Source organism: Ixodes scapularis, unplaced genomic scaffold (assembly GCF_016920785.2).
Source record: "Ixodes scapularis isolate PalLabHiFi unplaced genomic scaffold, ASM1692078v2 PGA_scaffold5__190_contigs__length_132052651, whole genome shotgun sequence".
Classification (NCBI taxonomy): Eukaryota; Metazoa; Arthropoda; class Arachnida; order Ixodida; family Ixodidae; genus Ixodes; species Ixodes scapularis.
This window is the reverse complement of record NW_024609880.1, coordinates 66,619,880-66,643,692: the sequence shown is the minus strand read 5'-3', so window position 1 is coordinate 66,643,692 and position 23,813 is coordinate 66,619,880. Positions and strand designations below refer to the sequence as shown.

General features: G+C 47.9%; 2 protein-coding genes across 6 annotated transcripts in view; one reads left to right on the top strand and one right to left on the bottom strand.

Annotated features, from left to right (window-relative positions):
* Positions 1-22,991, top strand: part of LOC8028282 (protein AF-10) — a 53,130-nt gene extending 30,139 nt beyond the window's left edge. For all 5 annotated transcript variants that reach the window (XM_029985443.3, XM_029985442.4, XM_029985441.4 and 2 more), the window contains 5 exons: positions 3,453-3,541; positions 8,494-8,738; positions 14,281-14,394; positions 15,319-15,465; positions 21,505-22,991. In XM_029985443.3, coding sequence (XP_029841303.2) covers positions 3,453-3,541; positions 8,494-8,738; positions 14,281-14,394; positions 15,319-15,465; positions 21,505-21,642 — 733 coding nt within the window. In that variant the 3' untranslated portion in view covers positions 21,643-22,991. The remainder of the gene's footprint in view (positions 1-3,452; positions 3,542-8,493; positions 8,739-14,280; positions 14,395-15,318; positions 15,466-21,504) is intronic.
* On the bottom strand, positions 9,609-10,571 carry LOC115332681. The gene has a single exon (XM_029995096.4). It carries the CDS (start codon positions 10,569-10,571, stop codon positions 9,609-9,611), a length of 963 nt encoding a protein of 320 aa, XP_029850956.2.
* Positions 22,992-23,813: the final 822 nt, after the last annotated feature.

Genomic DNA, 23,813 nt, shown 5'->3' with positions numbered 1-23,813 from the left:
AAAGAAAAAAAGGGTTTGATGCAGGTTCATAGCCTTTGCCTGCAGCAGCTCGGTGTTCACGGCAAAGTGTAGAGCGCATTGTTGCTTCACAAACAGGGCCAGGTCCAGATTGGCCTCGGCTAACTTTTCTTTCTTCGGCCCCCAAAATCGTTTTCTTGTGCCCTTGCACGCGAAAAGGGATTGTTTTGGTCTTCTCCAGCCATGAATGCAGCCTTCGTTCACCGTAGACTTTCGTCCCGTCGCACTTTCGAGGATTCTCTCAGCCACTGAGAAAACCTTTTCTAGAATGCAGCCGAGCACCGCTTCCGTGACGATGCCGTCGCACAGCTTGGCAGCATCTGGGGAGAACAGGAGACGTCAGACACAAAGAGACAGACATTTTTTGGTTAAAACAGGGAAGTCTATGGCCTAGTTATGACCGCCTCCATAGTGCTTAGGTTTTGTTTCAGCGTTGTAGCCTAAAATGCACGGTTCGAAACCTGGGTGGTCTCTTCCCCAATGAATTTTTTGAGGTTGTCAGTCATGGCCTTAGCTACTGTTTTGTGGCATTAAAGGGGCAGTGCAATGATTTTTGTACTTTGCATAAATATCACTTAGAATGAATCCTAAATGTTTATAACCTATGAAACACATGTTTCATTGTGCAATAAAAATAAAAAAAAAGAGCAGCATATTTTTTTTTATATATATTTACAGCCAGAACAATCTGCTACATGATTTGGAGCCAATTATATGTTGCCAATGTTTGTCATAGCCACACGTTGGGGTTGGCAAAGCACTGGACCAGGGTGTAAGATAGACAGGTGGGGAAACGAGAGCCAAATGAGCGACCGGATTGTGTACCCCTCGGTTTTCTTTTTTTCTGTGGCGCCATCTATGTGGAGCACCGCGAACCCTCACTCAGGGTGGCCGACCGGTGGCGGCTGGCTAAACAGACGGGGATGGTCTCTCGCGCATTTTTTCATGATGGACTGTTGTGCTCTCGGTTTATTTTACGCACTTTCCCATAAAGTTCCATGCAAATCCGATTCCGACTTTTTTTCTCTCGCCGCAGCGCCATCTGTCGCAAATCGGGGGTACCCGCAAGCAGACGAGAACACAATCCGGTCACGGCGCTGCAGTAGGCTTCTATGGGCCGTTTCCCCACCTGCCTAGCTTACACCCTGCACTGGACACGCGCTGAGTACCAGACATTATTAGGGTTCGGCTATTGTCATCATTTGCAGCGATTGGGCACGAGCCACTACCTGAATGCTTGTCGAGCTATTAATTATTGCGAGCCCAAATCGAGTGTTCGCGCAATGCTCGGGCCTAATATACAAGCCGCATTCAAATATCATCACTGGGGGATTATGCCAACATTGCGACCTCCTAACTACATCATCAAGTTTTGCGAGGGAGATCGAAAAAAAAAAATGCTCGCTTTTATTCATGAAATTGCACCGCAACAAAAATGTTTCTTGGTCAGTCGCATTGTGTGCGAGTATACTTGGGTCCCGCTAGTGCCAGCAAGCCCGTCTAAAATGAAAAACATTCCAACTGTATATCGTTGCACCACCCCTTTAAGGAGATACTTCAACGAAATTTTTAATATACCCGTAGTGTTAAAAAAAAAAGGCTGAATATGATCCACAATATCTCTAAATGACAATCGCACGTTTGTATTTTGAGCCTGATGGCTCTATCTTTCGTTATAAACGGCCCACTCTGGCAAGCGCCCGGAAAGCAGCCCGCAGAGAGCAAGTGACATCTGTTGCAATTGTGACGTACAGTCGAACCCGTTTATAGCGAACTCCATCGGACACGCATTTTAGTTCGATATATCAAGTAGTTTTTTATAGCAAATATCGCTATTTCGTGAGGACAGCAAAAGCGAGAGAGATGAAAGGAAACCGTGCGGAATAGCGGCGAAGGCTGCCGAGCGTAGCGAGCCTCACGCCGGTGCTCAGAGCCGTGTTATCGCGAGGCAGCTTTTATGATGGAACATATGTATTCATATTTCTATCAATAAATTTCAATATTGAAACATATCATCTAAGAAAGCCCGGAAATGTCTAGGTAACAGACAATAAATGAACATAATAATTCCATAAAATTGAGAAGGAAAAAAAAGTCGTGGCACTTACGACAGAGAGAAGTCTTTATTACCTGTTTTTGTCAAAGGCAGGCGCCCGAATGCGCTTTCCGTCGGCGTTCGGTCGATCTTGGGCCTTTTGCAGGATCGCTGGCTTGTTTTTCAGTATCGTACTCAGCGTGCTTCTGGCGATCTTGAAGGATGCGGCGACTTCTGACTTCTTCTCGCCGCGTTCAACGCGCCGGATTATTTCCACCTTGGTAGAGAACGGTAACGATGAACGCACCTTGGTCGCCATCTCTCGCGGGAACAGGAAGGACACAAAGAACAACGAGCCTCCTCGGCAAAAGGCTAGGAACAAGAGAGCCATGTCCGGCCTGGCACGGCTGCAGGATGATGTCATCAGAACGTCATTGCACGCTTGCTCTATCATTGGCCAGCGCGCTTCCGCGGGGGCCGGTTGCGGGCGTTCGCAGTCGGTGTTGTGACTCATCTTCTCAAGGGTCATCATGTTTTTCTTGGTTTTCTCTTGTCCTCTGTCGCTCCGTGCATGGCAGGGAAGCCAGTGCGCTTCTGGGGGGTCGGTTGCGGGCGTTCACAGTCGGTTTTGTGACTCATCTTCTCAAGGGCCATCGTGTTTTTCTTGGTTTTCTCTTGTTCTCTGTCACTCTGTGCATTGCAGGGACGCCCGCGCGTCTCCACGGGGGCGGTAGCATGCGCTCGCAGTTCGATATATCCGATGTGTGGTTCGTTATAGAAAGTATATTTCTCATGAATATTGATCTTAAAATTTTGTGTGTTTGATATAGGCCATAATTCGTTCTAACCGGGTTCGTTATAAACGGGTTCGACTGTATTTCGTCTGGGGCCATGCAAAGCTGCTGCGAGGCTGACGTCAAGCGGATGTCCAAGTCGCCCAGCCACCGAAGCAGCTGCTTTTGTACAAATATTGAGTGGCGGGTTAATCTTCTATAATCTTGTAGAGGGGCAGTAGCGACTTCTGGATCTCGCAAAAAAGATTCTCGGAAAGAGGGGAGTTCCCCCTTCCTCCCTTCTCTCGTGGTTGCCGGAGGCGAGACAGTTACCGTCACTACCCGTCAAGATTCCTAGACTGGCATTGCAAATAAAGCGCTAGCGACATCGACCAGGTGCTCTTTGCTAATCGTTTAATTTGTTTTAAAATTCCTTTTTGTGTCTTTTTTAACAAGATATTGGTGTGTCTGATGTGATACTGCTCCTTGAACACATGTAGATAAAACAATAAGTGCCGAAATTTCGTCGTAGTATCCCTTGAAGTCCCAGTGTGCCCTTTTTACATGTGTTGTGATCACAAACGTTGGCGACAGTGGTGTGACAAAAGTGGCGTTGCGTGTTGCAGGCTATTCCCCCAGACGCTGGAGCAGTTGTTGGAGCGTCAGTGGGATCAGGGATCGAGCTTCCTGATGAAGCAGGCGCAACACTTCGACAGTGAGTCTCTCGGACCCCCTTTGACTACCGTAATTACTAAAATTTAAGTCGACCACAAATATAGGTTGATAGCATTATACTAAACTTGCCTAGGATTAAAAAAATATTTAGAATAGTTTACCTTTTTTTTAAATAAAAGGGGAAAGTTGGGGCAAAAGACACAAAACAAACCTTTATTTACAGCGCTCTCAGCTAAATCACAGCGCGATGCCAAAAACTTAATCGTCAGAACTTCCGGACATGTCATCGTCGTTGGAAGCTTCATCAGCCTTCTTCAGCATCCTCACAAGCTCGCAACAATACCTCCCTGACATTATTGCAAAATTGCGTCATCAACAAGAAACGAAGGAAAGTGGAAATGAGTAAAGTGACGAAAGACCAAATATGAAGACTCGGGCAACGCTGCAAGTTGCCACAAACAGCAAGGAGCGAAAGTAACTTCCATACTTTGTTTTCATTCCCAATCCTCGAGGAGGGATTGGGAGAGAGAGGGGGAGGGGAGGGGAGGGAGGAGGGAGGTCAACATCTCCTAGATGCCTCAGCACTTGCAAGTCGGGATGCAAAGATGGCAGATAGGGAAGACCATGGCCTTTACAGCCATTGGCGGCGGCTGGCACCACTACAAGTTGACTTGTGTTGTTTTATTACGTACATTTTGTTCAAGAACATGTTTCATTGCAGTGTTTAGGGTGGACCTATTAATTAACAATGACTTCTCGGCATTTGTGAGGATGGGCACGCGAGTGTGCACGTGCCAGGATATGTTGCACATTTCAGTGTAAATGCAAGTAGCTCTTGACAAGAAGCTCTCTGAACTGCTTGCTTTCACATAGAAAATTTATTTCTGAAGTTGCATTCTTTTTCAGACTTACTTGAAAGCAGGTGAAGAGCAGATGTCATTGGTGATGGTATGTTTTGTACCAGGAGAGATGTTTAAAGTATTCGTTAAACTGATTGCTGCCAGACACAGATAAGTTAACCCTTTAAGTGCCTCGGACGAGCTGAGCTCGTCGGCCACTTTTGGCTAAAACTTCCATGGACGAGCTCAGCTCGTCCAGTGGTTTTTTTGGTAGCCCTCAATTCCACGGACGAACTAGACTCATCCGAGTAGTTTGCAACGCTGATCATAAATGGCAGCACTCGTTTTAGTTGGGGCATTTGTTTTTGCTCCGGCGCCGATTTTTGCGCAGTAAACATTTCAAATTTTATTTGTATTACTAGAGGAATAAAACTTCTAAATAAAAAAAAAAAAAAGATGGCACTTTTAAGTTACTTTTGAAAAAAAAAAAAAAAAAAATGACCGCATCTCCACGTGGTGAATGATGTTGATTGGGGCGAAGCTCTGCTGGTGCTGATGATACTGATTTTATTGTCCATAGGTAGTGCTGATGGTGCTGATTTTTCTATTCCTCATAGGTAGTGCTGAGTTCCGGATTGCGTTTCGACTTCATTATTACTGCTTTATGGTCGTTGAAATGCAGAGCCAGTGGTTCTTCTAGGAGATCAGCTTGGACCAGCTTGGATCCACTAGAAGCCGTGGGAATGCATCTCCACCGCTTAAAGGGGCACTGACACATCAAAATCATATTTTTTTTTATTATCCGAAACGATTGAAAACGATGCTGGGACATTACCCTCAAAATTTGAAATTTGGGAGTTCAGTATTTGTGAAGTAAAAAAACAATTTTCAAATGCCGAATTCGAAGTTCCCGCGCGATCGGCGCCGGTGCCTTGACGTCAAAAATCGCGGAGACCTGAGAGTCGACTTTCTTTCACCACTCCCTGCTGTTGTCATGGCGACCCAAAGCGAGGAGGAAAGGAGTGAGCGGCGCCGTTACGGCGGACCGGTTTTGAGCGGTGTCGCCTGTTTTCCGTTGGAGCATACAAATCCAGGAGACGGCACCACAACGAACTCCCGATTTTTGGTATTTCAAAAAGAAGGGCCGTAGTGCGTTCGCAATTGCGTTAAAAAACATGTTTTACGATTGCCGTAATTAAATGTTATAGAGATGTCACCTACAAAGCTTCTAAATTTCCTGATTTTTGACGTCACCGATCAAAAGAAGTGAGGAGGCGAGAGGCGGGAAAATCAAACGCCAAAAATAAAAAGGCGCGCGCGCGCGCAAGAAAATTTTTTTTGCGATGCGGTTTTTTTTGCGTGTTTATGACTGCAACTTGCATCGTTTTAGACAATAAAAATAAATACGACCTTTGGGGTGTCAGTGCCCCTTTAAGTCAACGGTCCATGCCAGAAAGAGAATGTGTGGTATGGATGTGGTTATATACGCATTTGAGCATTTGACCGCAGCGCCCTCTCGTCTATAAACGTTGAGCCAATGCATGCAAAGTTTAATGCGATTATATACACATTCGACCGCAGCGTCCTCTCCTGTATACACCAACTCATGTTTACAAACAAACCGGAGCGCCCCTAACGGACGCCACCGGCGCCGCGCTTGCGCGATGGGGGTGTGGGCAAGAAGTTAGCCATCGCCCATAAACAAACCATTGGAACGCGATGTTGTCGGCGTCGGTGTGAGTCCCCCTGCCTTTTTTCGCGTTCGAATTGTTGATTCAACGTCTTCCTGGCGATGTCTGACTACTTGAACGGCGTCAGCGAAATTACCGAGGTTCGTTATACCGCAAAACTTTCTGTGAATAATGTGACATGGGGCGATTCATTCCGCTTGGACGCCGCAGTATGTACGCTAAAGCCTGATTCGCATGATGCGATTTCGCTCGCAATTTTCAGTCGCGACGCCGCTCGGGCTGCAAAACCGTGAACCGTAGCTGAGATAGTCGACGCCGATACTGAAAATCGCAAGCAGAATCGGACCAAGTGAATTAGGCCTAAGAAGTCGGTGATGGTTACTGGTAACAATGATCAACACCTGCTTGTATCTACTGTTTACATCGAGTCTGCTTACCAACCTTCAAATTTAAGTCTTTTGAGGCCTGCACTTACTTCTTATCGCAAGCACCGGGTCAACATTTGGTCTACGAGCCGGCGTCGTCTAAGAGAGCAGACGACAAGCAGAAACGTTTGAAAGAGCAGACGACAGTTCGAACGATCAGGCGGCCGTTTGAACTTGAAGGCGCACTAAACGTAGTCCTCAGGTGGTCCGCGCAACTTGACGGTTTTCTGGCGTTCATATTGGAACAAAACAAATAAATCTGATGACCATGAGTATCTGTGAATTCAACCCAAAGTGCTTCTCTCCCAAGCAATCGTTGTCCGACGGCGTCTGCTTTTCCCTTTTCACGGCACATATCCAGATTCTCGGACAAACCGAGCACGTGAAAACTGACCTCCAACTTTTTGGTACGGCCCCAGTCGCAGCGTTTTGACGAGAAGGCAGATTTTTGTCTGGTTCCTTTCAAAACAACGTAGGAATACATGTCTGGCGTGGGGACTTTTGCCCACAGTCTCAGACCGGAAGTGCGACCGACGCGCCACTACCGCGCCATGACGTAACAGAGATGAGTTTGTGTATAGACGTTGAGCGGCTACATGCAACGTTTCGTCCATGACAGAAACCCCACCTCTTGAGTTACAACCACATCTTAGAGCCCCCTACTCGTCCTGCAGTCGTGGCCGAGTGGTTAAGGCGATTGACTAGAAATCCATTGGGTCTCCCCGCACAGGTTCGAATCCTGTCGACTGCGCAAACATTTTTTTTTTTTATGTGAGCACGGACGCCGTCTGGACGGACAAGCCTAGACCCTAAGGAGCTTCGCCCCTAAAAAGGTGGCACTTAAGAGGTTAATGTGATGTGGCTTGTATATAAGCAAACAAAAGGAATAAATTTGCCATATCTATGTATCTACAACCCAGTTTTCGTTACTACATTACTGCCTAATCAGGAATCTTCATACTTTGTTGCAGGCATGGAACGAAGGACACAACAGTTTTATCCTGTTAGTGTTGCGGTGTAAGCAAAAACTTTTATTGGACGATAAATCTCCGAACCTTGAATTGGAAGATATATGACAAGATTTCAGGTAATTCTAGCTGCAAAAAGAGGTGAACTCCCTTTCAGAATGAATTAAAATTCTTGAATAAATTTCTTGCACGAACAACAGCAGCTCCAGGGCAAAAGGAACATCAGACCACTAGTTTTTGCTTTTAAATACACTGCTGCATTAGTTTCAGGCATGAATGCAGTTATTACATGCGCTTACTACGTCAACGGTGTTGGTACTGTGATGTGCAGTGTCGTTTTCAGTCATTCTTTATCATGTAATTTTTAGAAAGCAGTCTTGATAAATAATTTGTCTTGCGGGGATAATTACATCATTCACAATTTCATGTATTCACATTCACGGGTTCCGGCATGTTTATCACACCATAAAATTTTGATCTGCTGCATCCGCAATTTGCGGTATTCGTTGACGTGAAATGCGAGTTCTCGGCGGATTTCCGCGGGTCCTTTGCTCCGTGAAAGGCGAATATGCTGCGTCCACAACTTGTGGTATCCTTTCCCATAACACAGGAGTTTGTAGCAAATTACCGCGTGTTTATCGCATCATGAAACGCGAATTCGCAGTGTACGCGATTTACAGTATCAGTTCCTGCGTCGCATGGTTTGTAGCCGGTGCCAGGGTGTTTTATCATTAATTTTTGATAAAGATTTGCTTTGGCATCCCCATGTTTTTCACTGTTTACTTCTTCATTTTGGGTGGGCGTTTTTTTCGGAACTTTACGGTATATACCAAATTAATTTCTCTGGTAAATTTAGACGGCAAACGCTTTCCGCTAGATTAGTCTGGCTCTCGAGCTCAGAGGAACTTGTAAATAAATACAGAGCGCAGCTAAAAACATGTTGCACATGCTTTGTCTTCTGACTTCGTCCGTGGGATTAGGATGCATTTAAACGTTTGGTCCGCAATCATCCATTGTATGTGAAGGCGACCCAAGCGCAACATGTGACCCTCGAACGTGGTGTGTGCAGTTGCCTCGCTGCTCTCATGCCTGCACCAGCTGCGCTCGGAGAATCTGGAGTTGGAGACTCGCATCAGCGGTCTTCAGGCGCGCCGTGACCAGCTGCTGGCTGTGAGCGCGCGCCTGCTGGGTCCGTTGGGGACGCTGGCAGCAGCTGCGGGCACGGCGGGGCCGCTGTCCACGCAGGGGTCTTCGTCGGCCGAGGCGGCTGCCACGGCAGCTGTCGACCTGAGGGCCGGACTCAACCCTTCTGCGGTGAGGGTCAAACCCCAAGGGACGGTTTTCTTCACTACGGGGATCGATCGAGGAAATTAGTCCTGGTGTTTGCAGCCAGCACAAGAAGACTATTCTTCATAGAAAGCTGTATGTTTATGAGAATGTGACGCTAGCAGTGACGATAAAATGCGGAAGTTTGAGCATGTGACGTTACCTGTATAAAATATACAAAAGAAAAACAAAATTTCTCGTGAGCCGAGGTTCACCCGAGCCTAATATTCATCAAACCTGCATTTTAGACTGTGTGCTAGTAACAATTATGTCAATAAAAAAAAAAAAAAAAAAGCTTGTCAGCAAGAAAGAATTTAATACCGTCTTTCTAATGGGCAAGCTTTTTCACTGATATAATAGCTCAAGGGTCTCATAACCTCGTGTTTTGGTTTTATGAATTTAGGTGGACGTTGGCTCATAGACAAATTTTGTTTTTCTTTTGCGCCTTTTGATTCAGGTAACGTCTTGTGCTCAAACACCCGCATTTTATCGCCACCGCTAGCGTCACATTCTTGCAAAGTTTCAGCTTTCTGCGACGCATGGTTTTTCCACGCCTGCCGAAAAGCCGAGCTCCATTATCTCTATCGAGCAGAGCACTTTAGAACCTCGTGGAAGTCTGGTGCGATAAAGGCTGGCTCACACATTTGAGTTTGAACTTGGTCAATCACCGCATTCTCTAGAGTTACTGAACAAGCCACGCTTCAGAGTGATGACACATCGGCCATCTGGATTTGGATTTGGATTTGGATTTGGATTTAGTGGCGTCCCCTTTGTAACGGGTGGCCGCTCGCCGGAAGTTCCGGCGATGGCCTGCCAAAAAAGAAAAAAAGGCTTGCTTAGTCTGGTTTCTAGCCAAGCCTAGCCGAGTTCTTGTTGTGGTGGAGCTTCGGTCGGGTCCACGGTGTGGGGCAAATCGACCTGGGCGGAAAACATCGGTTGTCCGGCTTGCGCTTGCACGTCCGGCCCAGCTCGCCTCTCCCTCTTCCACAGCCGCCAGGAAATCTCCCACCACTGCTCTAGTCGGCGCTTGGTGGTCTCGACGTGTTCCTCGCCGTCATCCCCCCGCTCCGCCGTCCGGAAGCCCAGCGCGTCCGGCAGATGGTCCACCTGGGGGCACGGGCTGAGGGCCTTGCACTGCAGCACCAGATGTTCGGTTGTCTCCTCTGCTGCTCCGCAGGCGACGCAGGCGATTGGGGCCCCAGCGTCATATCGCGATCTCCACAGCCTGGTCTTGAGGGTCCCCGTTCGTGCCTCGAAAAGCAAGCCGCTGCCCCTGGAGTCATCATACAGCTGCTCCCGCTCGATCGCCCGCTTCGAGGCCGCATACACAGTCATTGATGGTTTTCGCGTGGCCGACTCCGTCCACCTTCGCGTCTCGACCCGCCGCACGTGCTTCTTGAGGTCCGCAACCCCCTCTCGGAGCGGCCGGCCGTCCAGCAGGGTCGGTGGTACCTCATACTTCCCCGCGAGCCTGGCCACTCGTTTGGTCAGGCGCGTGTTTACACTCCTGTACACGAGGTACTTAAACACCCTCCTGGCCCATCGCTCCTCTCCGAGGCCGCAAAGACTCCTCTCGTAAGACAGCTTAGCCACCGCTTCCCTCGACTCAAAAGCAGACCATCCGAGGTCCCCCTGCACCCCTTCGTTTGGAGTCCCCCTGTGTGCCCCGAGTGCCATCCGTCCCGCCTCCCGCTGTCTAACCTCTAGGAACTCCCGAGTCTGAGACGACGTGCACAGCACCCGATTCGCAAAAGTCAGTCCGGGCACCATCACCATCTTCCACAGGCTACGAGCAACTTCGTAGCGGTCGAAAGCCCACATGGACGTTGCTGCCAGCACTCCCTTTCCCCTCATGGCCTTTGCTCGGATAGCCGATTCATGTGCTTAGATGTAGTTCCTACCCATGGACAGGTGTACACCCAAGTACTTGTAGTCCGTGACACACTGCACAGTCTCCCCCTGCAGTACAAGCGGTGTGTCCAAAGCCCCCTCTACATTCTCTGTAGGCCCCCACTTCAGCACTTTGCACTTACGGGAGCTGAACTTTAGGCCCAGTCTGTCCCCTTGTTTTGTGCATATGTCCAGCAGCTGTTGCATCTCTTCACAGGTGCCCGCTGTCAGCACCAGATCATCCGCATAAAATAGTCCTGGAAGATGTTGTCTCACCATTTGCCCATTTTCCATGTAAGACAGGTTGAGGCCTCTCCCACACTCCTCCAGTTCTGTCTCCCATCTAGACATATATAACATGAACAGGAGAGGGGAAAGGGGGCATCCTTGTCGCAAGCCTTTTGTCACTGGGATTGGTTGAGTGTTCATGCCATCTTGGCGCTTAAAAGCATTGTTGCCGGTCATCCGAAGCTTTGTATCTCGATTCGCTGGAGGACGCTTTTTTCCACCCTCCAGGAGCGTCGATGCGGTCCGTGACGGAGCAAAAATGAGATCGGCTGAGCTTCCCGACGCTGCATTTAAAGCTCAGCGAGCCTCATCTTCTAATTGTAATGATCGCTGATCGCACCCCCTCTCCACTATGCACCAAGATGGCGGCACCGACAAGAAAAATGAAAAACGGAGTGCCAATGTGCTGAGTGTGCCAGATTTGCGCAAATATAATGCAAGATATTTTTTTTTTTTAAAGCAATAGCTGTTTAGGCGACGCTTTGCTGAGATTTTGGCTGCGTCTCTCGTCGTTGCAGCGCGGTCAAAGAAGGGAAAACCCCTTCTCTCCCTTCTTGCCACGAAGAGAAGGAATTTGGGACGTCCCCGTCAGCCGTGCCTCCCGTGGAAAGCAAAGAAGCCAGCTCGGGCGTCCCACCAATAATTGCGCGTCACAGGGAGAATGTTCATGTCGTCTGCTTCAAATGAGTTCTTTTCAAACATTCCACATGTTCTGCGAAATCCCACTTTGGCAGTATCCAGTGGCTACGCCAACCACAACAGGTATTAAAATTAACCACGTCGCACCTCCGTCCTCGGGTACGGGACGGTACCATTCCACCCGCATTGTACAACCGTGCTACGACTATCACTTTCGTTTCTTCTCACACTGTGGTAAAAAAATACGACTTTTTAAGTTACCTGCTCGAAAACACACTTTGCGTTATATTCGGAATCTAGCTCGGCAATGAGGCATGCGATTCGGGAGATATCGTTCCCTCTGACTGAACGCAGCAGATTAGGTGTGAAAAGAAAAGGGGCGGGGCATGGGGAGGAAAGTAATTCGTTATTGCGCCATGTAAAGGGAGGAGTAGAGAATGTTTCTCTGTCGTTTTCATGCATGCAAAACGCACACAGCCGCAAAAACGTGGTGGCGCGCTCTGTGGGACACCAGCCAGTTCAAGCCAAGCCAAGACACGAGCCAAAACCACTGGCCATGTTTTTGTAATCATAAAACGCGAGGTGTTCGTGGCAAGGGCGACGGTCTGTCTCTTTCAGCAATCTTTGTTCTGCCCATGCATTTTTTTTTTTTTTTTTTTCCTGTTCAAAAGTGTTTTAGCACTTGTGCTTCGTGCACTTCGCTTCGTATAGCGACAAACTTGACGCAGCGGGCTGCGATTTGAGAGAAATGGCTCGCAGGTAATGCGATTGCGAGAAGGAGCCGAGCGGTGGCTACGAGCGCAGTCAAAATGTGCACATTGTCCTCCCGATTTTCGTCTCCTCTCGACTTCTGCTGTGTCTTCGAGTGCAGTAACTTTACGTCCACGTTATGATATTAATAATATTTTTTTATGGTGGAGCTGTTAAGGGCTAGTTTCCCCAGTTCTATGTCCGTCGCCAAATAAATGTCAACACAAAACTCTGGACAGCTACCGCCATCTATGAGTGACAGCGGCAACCAGACAACCGGCTTGGCAGTTCTCTGGTGGCTTCTGTCGCTCAAAGATGGCGGCAACCTTTCCACTCTGGTGAAAACCAGAGTAGAAAGGCTGAATTTCTTTAGGCGTTGTCCTAAAAGTTGTCCTCAAGGAGGACGTCCTCTAGGCGGCGTCCTCGAGGTCGTTCTAGAAGTCCTTGAGGTTGTCCTAGACGTCGTCTTTGAGGCCGTCTGAGAGGTTGTCCTCGAGGTCGTCCTAGACGTCGTCCTCAAGGTCGTCCTAAACTTTGTCCTTGAGGTCGTCCTAAACTTTGTCCTTGAGGTCGTCCTAGACGTCATCCCCGAGGTCATCCTAAGTGTCGTCCTCGAGGTCGTCTCAGAAGTCGTCCTAGGCGTCGTCCTCTAGGCATCGTCCTTGAGGTTGTCCCACCATAGCACAGCTTCGCTGGTCTTCCTTCTTCACCAGAGTGGAAAGGCTAAAAGTTTTTTTAAAGGGCTTAGAAGTTTGACCTTGCATTATAATCATGGTCACGTTATATTCATGCAAGTATGGTATCTTATTTAATGGCTCTGGTGTTTCCCTTTTACCTGCTTTTGAGGAGAGAACACACTTGCACCATCCATTGGCTAGTGCCATAGAAAGCTTCCAATCTGCGTATAACAAGACTGGAGGTTTTGCAGCATTTGCCCGATGAAACCCACAAACGGTCTAGGAGAAAAAGTCGCTTATAACATTGCCAGAATCACTTCAAGCCCACGAAGAAAGAATAATGCACAAAAAGTTATATACGCAGGCCAGAAGTGCTCCAGGGCTACCCGATATGTGGTGTTAGCGTGCTCTCCTGTAAGCGGTTATGAGAAAACGGAATGCACTCAAAGACACTGAAACTTGAATGTTTAAGCTAGCCTGAACGAGTGTATTTATGTGCCAGTTTTGTTCGACACCCTTCCATTGGGTAACCATTTGTCAAGCGCGGTGCTTGTTGTGGCTTGTTGAAAATACTGCCTTCTACGGAGTGTGTTTTTGCACTGTGGTCGGATATACTGACAGAGAGGCAATAGAATTGCCCCGCTAATGAGAATGGAGATTTATTGGCAGTACACTGGGGTGGTGACTCTGGGACATCAGGTTTCACTATGTTAGTGACACTGATGTGGTGAACGTACTCTTTGGATGGAAGTAGGTTGACTTGTATGGGGATATTATGTTGTAGCTCATGGCGGAAGCAACTTAGTTTGATCAGGCTTTCTAGATGCGTGTGCTTAGCCTTGGATTTCTGTCGGTAGCTACCATTGAACCCATTTTGGCGCCTGAGATCATTTAAGCGAGTCCGACGCTCATTTCGACCTTGGAAGTCCAATGCTCTTTTCGACCCCACAACTTTTTGCAATTTTTGTGCTGCTCAAATTTCTTTTTTGGGTTAGGGGGACTGATTATGAATTTTAGTTGTCATTGCAGCCAGCCTAGTTTCACAGGCACGCTAAATTTTATTAAACTTTTTTGAGTTATTCAATCTCCAAATATTTTTTTTTTTTTTTTCAATAATTGATGCAGGCCGAACAAGTTGCGGGATGGGGCTCTACTGTAGCTCACTTTGCAAAGAAGTTAAACTTTTAACACAGCTTTAGCACCTGCACAAATACTGGCTAGCTTCTCAGTCATCTAAATGGCCACAAAGAGCAAATCGGTGAGTTTCTTTCTTTGCACGGCCACAGCTTCCTGGAGGTCCCATGGGCACAGTGTGCTTCCCCGGGGCGCTGCCCACTTCACAGGGGCTGTCCCAATTTGCCCTGGGGTCCTGCCAGACTCCAGAGGGGCATGCTTCACAGGTGGGTGACCCTTTGCCATGTTGTTTGCCAGTCGATCCCAATCGGTTCTTCCAATGTGTTTCATTTCCGCTGTCTTAGGTCGGAGCTTGAGCTTTAGATACTTCAAGGAGCAAAGTGCTGCTCTGCAGCCCGACGCCACTTATGAAGTCGTGTTTGCCGTTTTAAGTGTTCATCTGTTGCCAGACATAATACAAAACAAAACAAAAAGCAAAAGTGAGAAGCGAGTTGTGTGTGTGATGTTGACTGTTTTAAACTAGCCACTGAACGAGACTACTTCCTTCCAAACTTCTGAAAATAGACCGATCTCACCAGCCAGTTTGTCTACGCTAGCGCAGCCGCAATGCATCGAGGGAACTTTAATCTTTCTGCACGTGCAACAACCTCGCTGGAGCTCTGCGTGTGTGGAGTACGAGATGGCACAAGCCCTCGGAAGCACGCCCGTCTGCCTCCTGTGAACTAAAGTTATGGCGGCGTCACTCATGCACCGAACGCTTCGTGAGATCGGTGTGTTGACCTGTGTGTTGGAGGGTGAGCCAACCTAAAGTTGGTTTCATACTTGGTGTACAACGCTGTCAAAGCTATGGGAGCGAGTGCATGGGTCATTCATTTACACAAAGAGCGCGTGCAGATTGAACGCTAAATGAAGACAGCCAGCAACTTTTTGACAGCGTTGTATGCTGAGTATGAAATAAAATACAGTCCAACAATGCATCTTTGTGCAAAGATGTGTTGCGGTCAGGCGTGACTTGTCGTAGGGGACGAATCACGCTCTGCTCTCGGCAATTCTGGGGTAAATCGGAGGTGTTCGTTTCGAAACCGAGTGAATTGTAAGGTTCTTTCATATTAAAAGAAACTTGGAGGTGGTTATTTTAGTGTTTGGGGGACCCGGCTAATAAACTTCCAAATTGGTTCTCTGTCCGACAGTCATTGCAGGTTCCCACGTCACTGCCGCTCGGAGCAATGACACAGAGCAGTACAGACCAGATGGAAGGCACTGGCCGAACCATTGGACTGACTTTCGGGGATCTCAGTCACAACAGGACCGGTCCGTCGCCAGCCACCCCTTCGCAGGCAAGCATCGTAGATTGTGCTGGACATTCACAGTTGATGGCGACACTTGTCGGATTGTGCTCCGGTCGCCCAGTCGTCGGAGAACTGACACTGTTGCACCTTATGTTTGGATGTATGCAACCTAACCCTGATTTTATGACAGCCTGTAGGCAAGAAGGTCGGAGTACAGACCTTTTTTGTGTACTCTCGTCCCCAGCCACCTAATAGGCATATCCGGTATGGGCGACGAAAATATAACAAAATGTTTCAACCTGTAAATGGTAAAAAAAAGATGATGGGAGGCAAAACGAGAACGCGTGACGGTTACACTTGTATTCTAAAGGTCTTCTATTGGCGCTGCGGCGGAAAACAATGTTTTCGCCCATACTGGAAGTGACGACAATTCAAGATGGTGGCGCCCTTCTGAAAAAGGTCTATAGAGATGCCAAATACGATATAGCTTTGCCAATACTGGAAACTCCTCTGGAAACCCATGGGAGGGGCGGCAAACGCAACAGTGGCGCCTCTAGCGGGCTCGGAGCCTACAGAAGCTGACAATGCAATGGAAAAGTATAGGCTCCCCGATGTCCTCAAGCTTTGCGAGCCCCGTTTACATACGTGCATACGTGAGCTAGGTGGCACAAGACACCGCCCGACACAAAGTACCCTGCATCAATCGTCTATTCGGTCTTGCATAATTTTTTCCGCCGTTCGCGTTTCGCGCTCTCGTCGTCTCGTGTCTTTTTTTTTTTTTTTTTTTTTATTTTTTAGCGATAGACGCGGGCATGTGCGAACGCTCCGACGTTAGTTAGTGTGCCGGGTTCCAGACATGCCGTCATGCTGCGAAACAATACCACGTTTTTGCGCGGCGAGAGTTACTTCGTGAGCTGAACCGCTCGCGCGACCGCAGTCGCCGTGGTCGCGCGATGTTGTGTGTTGCCGTCTCCACGTCGCTGCAGATGTGGCGCTTTCTAAACTGAAACGCATCGACATTCCTCCTCTTGTTTAAATCATACGCTGCTATAAAAAACCCTCTTTAACTCAATGACTGCTTGGCGAAGTTTTGATTGCCTAGGTTTCTCTCGGTGGACTTTCTTTCGAGAGGGACCCCGGTACGTGGAAAATCTGCCGCGAAAGAAAGTCGATGACGAGAAGTGAGCAAAAGCAAAGAAGGCAATGGTCTGCACGCTGAACCCGCACACCGCGCTTGTTTGTCTCGAGTTCAGTCGTTGCACAAAGCGCTCCAGGAACTTTTTGACCCTGATTCGCAGTGTCTTGCATCGATACGCTCAGGTTCTTTTTTTCTGTGTGTTTAGCCTGTACCTCGCCTGCCGGCCTGGCAAGCACGTGCCGCTGGACTGTTTATTGTCGTATGCTGGACAGTTACATTTTGTATACTATTTTGGGAACCAGTTGGCGACGGAGCGGAGTGGCATGGTTTCGGTTTCGGTCGAACTGCCGTTGTCTCCGCTCACGCGACGAAGCACGTGTAACTGCAAACCTGCCGAAGTTGCCCTCACAAGCATGTGAACATGATTGCACGAGAGGCACCAGCCGGGACACTTGCAATTCATTGTTTTACGTTTGCCTACTTTTTATAAAAATCTGCCACGTCGGAAACCAGTAAAAAATAAAAAGTTTTTTTTTTTTTTTTTTTTTAGTTGCTTGGCAACGTCTACAGCAGCAAAAACACAAGCAGCGAATTCCGCCCCAACACATCACATGCATCACAACACAACACAAAGTGTCCTTCGTTTGTCCAGCACTTAAAACAACTATTTATTTTTCTAACAATATCTCCTCCAAAAGTCACTTTTTCTCCTCCGAAACACTGTTTTGGCTGCTCCAAAAGCCACTTCTGCTGCTCCAAAACACTGTCTTGGCTGCTCCAAAGGTCACATTTGCTGTTCCAAAACACTGTTTTGGCTGCTCCAAAAGGTGCTCCAAAATGGCTTAGGCCAATCACATCACTGAGGGAGCAAAAACTAAACCAAACAAGGCAAAGCAAAATATGCTGTTATTCAAGTGTCAAACAAAAAATAAAAATAAAAAAGCAAGAAAAAGAAAGAATGTAGCAATGTAGCGTCACCTCAAACAAAAAAAAGAAAGTAGACTGAAAATGTAAGAGGTTGCAAGACAGTCCAACGGGTGCCGGCCTTCATTGTAGAAGACGCAGAAGATGTTAGGCGCTAACAATCGGAATCCACCTTTTAATGAATACATTTGCTGCCACCTAGACACGCGACTGGGTTCAAGACTAAGTGGCTAGAAAACAATGCGTGCACAAGGCCTTTCCCACCCGTTGGACACCGAAGAAATCGGCCACATACTGTTCACCTATTGAGCCGTTGTGGTCCAGGTACGGCTCTCCCAAACTCACCTTTGTCCCCATCGTGGGTTATCTTCTGCCCCGAAGTTGACACAAAGAAACCATCTTTCCTCTCTACTCGGCCAGAAGGAAGAGAGAGAGAGGGTACTGGAACTATTTACTCTCGAACCAATGTTTCTACAAAAGCTCCATTTGCGCACCGTATATAATGGACTGAAATCCCATTTATTTGCGCTACGATGTGCCTCTTTTTCTTTTTTCACGCGTGAGAAGTCTGCTTTTTGTAACTCTGTTTTCATTCATTTCAGTAATAGCGTCAAATTTGCATGTACACACTTGACTTCTTCCAGAGTATACACTCTGTGCGGGAACTATAGGGGGCGCTTTGAAAAATGCGCGCAGCGCTGCTAGCGGAGGAGCTGGCGTTCGACTGTGAGGCGCGTTCAGCAGCCTGCGGCGCCTTTTTGCATGCCAAGCTGTGGCGGCGGAAGCGCGCACGGAAGAAACTTTTGCTTTTTGAGCCGATAAGTTGAGGGTGACGTTGCATGAGTGCTGGGGCAGAAGGGCATATAGCTGTTCTCCACTTCTTATATATTGAACTTGAGTCGTGATTAGGGGTAATTTCTCTAGTTGCGGCCGAAAAAGGAGTTGGAGTAATTTTCCGAAAAACAAGACGGCCGCCACCTTAATTGCTCTAAGTGGGAAATTTATTTCGCTCGTCGCTGTAAACCTAGGACTGCTGGAACGATGATATTTGGAGGCGAGTGAGAGGTTCACTAAGTTTGTGCACGAAGAGAGCCAAGTTTCTTTAAGACACCAGGTGTGAAAGTTATGTTTCTAACGAATAAAGAAATAAAGCTGTACGGGATATCCAATATTGGACCCAAAATGTTGTGTTATTGCGGGCTGTGCAAAGTGCAGATTTGGGCACACTGGTGCGTGGACTTGACAGTAACATGACACAGCACTTATTATACAAAAAAAGGTGGCATAGGGAAACCAGGTGAAAATTTGGTTTGGGCGGCATAACTCAATGGGAACCGGTTTTGATCATGAAAAGGCTGTCAAGAGAGTACCACTGGCCGGGGGAGGTGGAGACTTTAGAGGTAGGAAGGGACTAGTGGACTGTACTTCCAATTGAAACAACTTTACGAAAGGTGGTTCCTAACCCGAGAAAACAAAGTTGTCAGCCAACACACGGTTTGGCCGCCAAGGGCTTTTTGCGATCAGCTGTTGTGTAATAACCTGTTGTGCGAGGTGCTGATTTTCGGCGCACAGGTACTTTGACATGACCGTCACTTGGCACAACACTTATTATTACAAAAAGAGTTGGCATAGCGAAACCAGGTAAAAATTTAGTTTGGGCGGTGTAACTAAATGGGAACTGGCTTTGACCGTCAAAGGCTGTCAGATAATACCACTCATCGTGGGAGGTGCACACTTTACAGGTAGGAAGGAACCAGTGGACAGTACTTCCAGTTCGAACCACTTTGCGATAGGTGGCTCTAAAGCCAAGAAAAAAAATGTTGTCTACAGAACTCGTGGTCTCAGCGTTTCCACATCCAAAAGGAGGCTGGTCAAGAAAGAAAGCACGCCACATAAACTTCAATACTCAGACGTCGATTCTCCAGTGGTTCCGAGTTTCATTGTTGTTTTCTTTAGATTTATATTTGCCACTTTTTTTACCTTTCGAATCTTTCTTTATGAAGTACAGATTGCGTGCCATACTTGTCCGGAAATGTCATCGACACTTACGATGGGGACGAAACTTCTTTGGAGGACATTCCTCCAACGAAATTGGCACTGCATACCTGCGAGTGTGGGTTCGTCCCATCGGCGCTGACACATGTAGGCGTTACTGGTACAAAAACAAACGCAGAGCGCAAAGCGGCAGTGTAGAATATGTCAGCCGTGCCGACACAGTGGCAGACATGATCGGGAGACCAAATTTCTCACGTCGTAGGGCACGGCTCCATCGTTGTCGCTGTCACACAAAACATCGGCGTGGTGAAAAACTGTGAAACTTTGTCTCCACGAGATATGACGCATAACTATTGAAGCACTTCATGCTGTGAACCCAGCGCAACTGCACAGACAGCACTTCATGCTGTAAACCCAGCGCAACCGCACCGCTCCGACTTTAATGCGTACGAATGTACGCGGCGTGGTTTTGGTTTCGTTTTCTCTGGGGTTCTCACTGCCTACCTCCGGTACCGGCCGCGCGGCGGCGCGCCAGTTGCTTCGCACGGAGTGTATACTGACATCACAGTAATATACATGGTTCGAAATTGCCTTCTGCTTCTTCATCCAGAGACAATCTTAATGGGATTAGCCAGCTCGCCTATTCAACGAAACTGTTATAAGCAAAACATTCATGAGAAGTGGGAATTGCAACAACAAAACAAACTGATTGATAAGAACAGTAAAATTGAAAATTAGCTATGTTCTGAAATTTTCGTACATTGCCCTTTTTCAAAAGAACAGTGCAAAGGTACATTTGTATTTTGCCTGGCTTACATAAGAGAGTGTTTTCTTCAGGAGAGCCCCAAAATTGCACCCTAAAGGCTGTAACATCTTCCCCACGCGAAGCAAATGTCCTTCACTCATGAAGTGGCACTTATTTTTTAGCATTCAAAGCGGCGAGTACCCGTGCCATTTTTTTTTCATTGGTCACCTCGCACGGAGATAGGCAAAACCAATACGTTGTGGAGAATTTGTCTGCTAGCGGAGACTCCGAGCTTGCCAGGGGCACTGCGATCACTCTTCGCCCGCGGTCCACTGGAGTTGCCAGTATTGGCTCATACGGTATTTGGAGACACTTTGTCCAGCTTAGTTTCCACAGAGTTTGGCATTTAGCCGACACAAGACCTGTATACTGGATTCTTTACATCATCTTCCTCGATTGGGTTCAAGGCACAGATTGGGCTCAAGTGCTGTAACGATGTGTAACTGGGACTTGGGTTCACAGACCTTTCTGGAAAATCTTACAGGGCCTCTTGTCAACTCCTCGTTGCACTGCGCTGCACGGAGAATTCTCTTTTACCATTACAAAGTCAGAACACACACACACACAAAAAAAGAGCAAACAGATCATGAAGTTTATGCAGCCCTATTTCGTTATGCTTTCTTTGTGTTCTGAAATCCCAAAATGCTAAGGAAGCACATAGCTCTCCTGTTTCTAGGTGCTCCTTCACGCATCTTACTTTGGATTGCCGTAGCGCATGAAAAAGATGATGGGAGGCACTGCATATTTCCGGAATGGTCTATTGGTGCTTCACAAATCGAACGTGAGCTCCAGTCGAATGCTGGCACAGCGTTCAGCTGCGTCAGCCAAGCGCTGCATCAGAAATGTGGACAAATGATTTATGTTGTCCCCGTGGACTTAGTTATCAGCTTAGCTGCTGTTGGATCTTTTTTTTTCCAATAGCACGGCACATCATGTTTGTGTGTTGTACAGCCCCTTCGCAGGCAAGCACAATCCAATTAATTTGGCCACAGGATCATTCTCTGAAAGTGTTCACAACATAGTTGTTTGAGCCTAGTTATGCCATACAGCAAATGTACCGCTCATTTTAAGGCTGGGTGGCAATCATTGAAACTTTTTTTGTCTGTTGTCTATGTTTGAAATGCCTCGAGGGGAAGCTTTTGCGAGGCACTTCTCCTGTTTCTGCAGATGCACTTTCTGTCATGTTCATTGGGGAACCATCTGAAGGAAGCATTTCTGTTTACAGCGTCCGTTCCTGGGAAAGCCCCTGAGAGACGGTAGCCACCACAGAGGTGGCGGCGGCGGGTTAGCAGCCACGGCGGCACCGTCTTCATTGTCCCCCCCCGAGCGATCTGGTTGCGGTCCCAGCCAGGGCAAGAGGTGATGGCGGGCTGGCTCTGTGGATGGAGCGGCCAGCGTCCACAGTCCAGATGCCCTCACTACAGTTGCTGAAAACGCCGCTGGATGCACCGCCGGTTCCACGCCGACGCACCACCATACCACTGCCGACGTTGCGCCGACGTGCCGCCGTAGCGCCGACGTCATACCGACACGCCACCGGTCTAAAGTGACTACCAAGGCCAACCAGAAGCAGCATGTCAGATCTTCCCGTCAGGGGAACCATCTCTGAGTCGGACTTTGTGTACTGCAGTTGGCGCTGCGAGAAAGGACGGGTGCCATCGCGTTCGTTCTTCCGAGGACGGTGCTTGACCCGACTACGATGTGTTCACGAACGTCAGCTGCAGTTTCTAAACTGCTCGGAGCATTTGGGAAGCTGGGAGCTTCCTGCATGTTTGGTTTCCTTCACCATCAATATCTCTGTTAGTAGCATCGACCGGCGGCGGGCATTTTAAGTTTTAAGGCCAGCACAGAGTGCAGCAGCTCGAGATGAAGCAACATCGTCTAGCCGAAGCCGAAGGCGGTCGTCAGTGCGGACATTACCGGCCCCAGAGGTGACACAAGGGACAGGGCAAGAATTGTTTTAATGTAAATTGTTAGACAACAGCGTTACTCTAAATTGTATTTATGTTTCTCCGACGTGGCATTTATTTTGTTGAGGCACCAGTTGTGGGACGCGGGATCACAGCCAGTTTGTCGACGTACGGGCTTGTCACGTTTGAATTTTCTCTCCCCGGGGTGTCTAATGTATATTTTGTACAGTACACACATATCGACTGTTACGAACTGACCGGTACATCCACAACTCTATTGTGCATGTTCATCGACCAAATGCAGATAAACTAGCTGCTTTTATGGGGGCATTTGTACACGTTACCTTGTGGATACGATTCCCTTTGTCGCCGGCAGATATGTGTTTTGAATGTTTACAGTCAAGTTTTTGGTGCAACATTGTTGCAATAGTTTTAACTTACCTTCACTGCCCTTGATTTCAGTGGGCCCGGGTGGGCGTGTTTGTACGGATATGTTGTTTCTCTCGGCACGTCTCGGAAGAGTCGCGTTTCATCCTTTGTCGACTTCCCATTCTGTCCCCGCGTGGGAATGCCCTGGTTGTACAGATTTGAAGACACCCGTGTGACACTAGCCCTTGTTTACGTTATTCGTCGTCTGTACAGCGAGAGAAGTGGCAGAGCCTCCTGTGTGGCATTGACTTTTATTTTCGCCCGTACCAAGCGAGTTATTGTTTTTGGTCGTGCTTGGTTTCCCAACAAAGCAAAGCCTGCCGCCATTGTGTAAATACATAATAAAACGGCAACATTTTTTTTTCCTTTGCCATTGGGCCGGTGTTTCAGTTGTAGAACACTTTGCGACGCAAGAAGCTCACGAAGGCAATTACGGATAAAGTGGTGAGTAGTTCGACGCTGGGCCTCATGCTGTTGATGGCAACCAGGGTTAGCATGGGCAGGAGAGGAAATATGATGCACAGGATCACCATCTTGCGCAGGGATCTGTGCAGCACTATGCACACTGTTGCGAGAATGAAGGCGCTCACTGCGATTGTGTCGTGGTCCAAAGGCATGAAGCAGCGTAGTCCTGGAGGGAGATGGTGTTATCGTTCACCTCTGCCACTATTTTGCTCGTGCTTTTCCAGTTCACTTTCCTTTGAATTGCCAGTGTGAATGTATTTGGTTTTATTTATTTATTTATTTATTTTTTTATCTTGGAAAGTCGACAGGAGTGGCGCAGAGGAGAAAGGCTTTGTACAAGCTGAAGGGAGAGTGAATCAAAGTGATTTGCTCAGTAACGTCTGCAAACTGCATAAGCCTTCGCCGTGTCGTAATTTCCCAGGAAAGTGAAACTGGTAAAACGGGGACGTAGTACATCCTCACGATATTTGTGTGTACCGCGACCCGCGAGGGGAGTCACTCACTTGATCGAATGACGTTTTAGCGAACGCCCACGTTTCACCGAATGACACTTTAGCGAATAGTCGGACGCCGCGAAGCGACGTTTTCGGGTGTGCCAAATGGGTTCACATTTTTGTAATGAGCAGCCACCGCCGGCCACAGACTCGCCGCGCAGCGGCGTAAGCGCGAAACACACGTACGACGAGGTCGGAGGCGAGGGTTTTCAACGCTCTCCGATGCTACAAAAACC

Coding starts and splice junctions, on each gene's coding strand:
- LOC115332681 (XM_029995096.4), bottom strand. CDS start 10,571: ATGTGGGCTTTCGACCGCTACGAAGTTGCTCGTAGCCTGTGGAAGATG.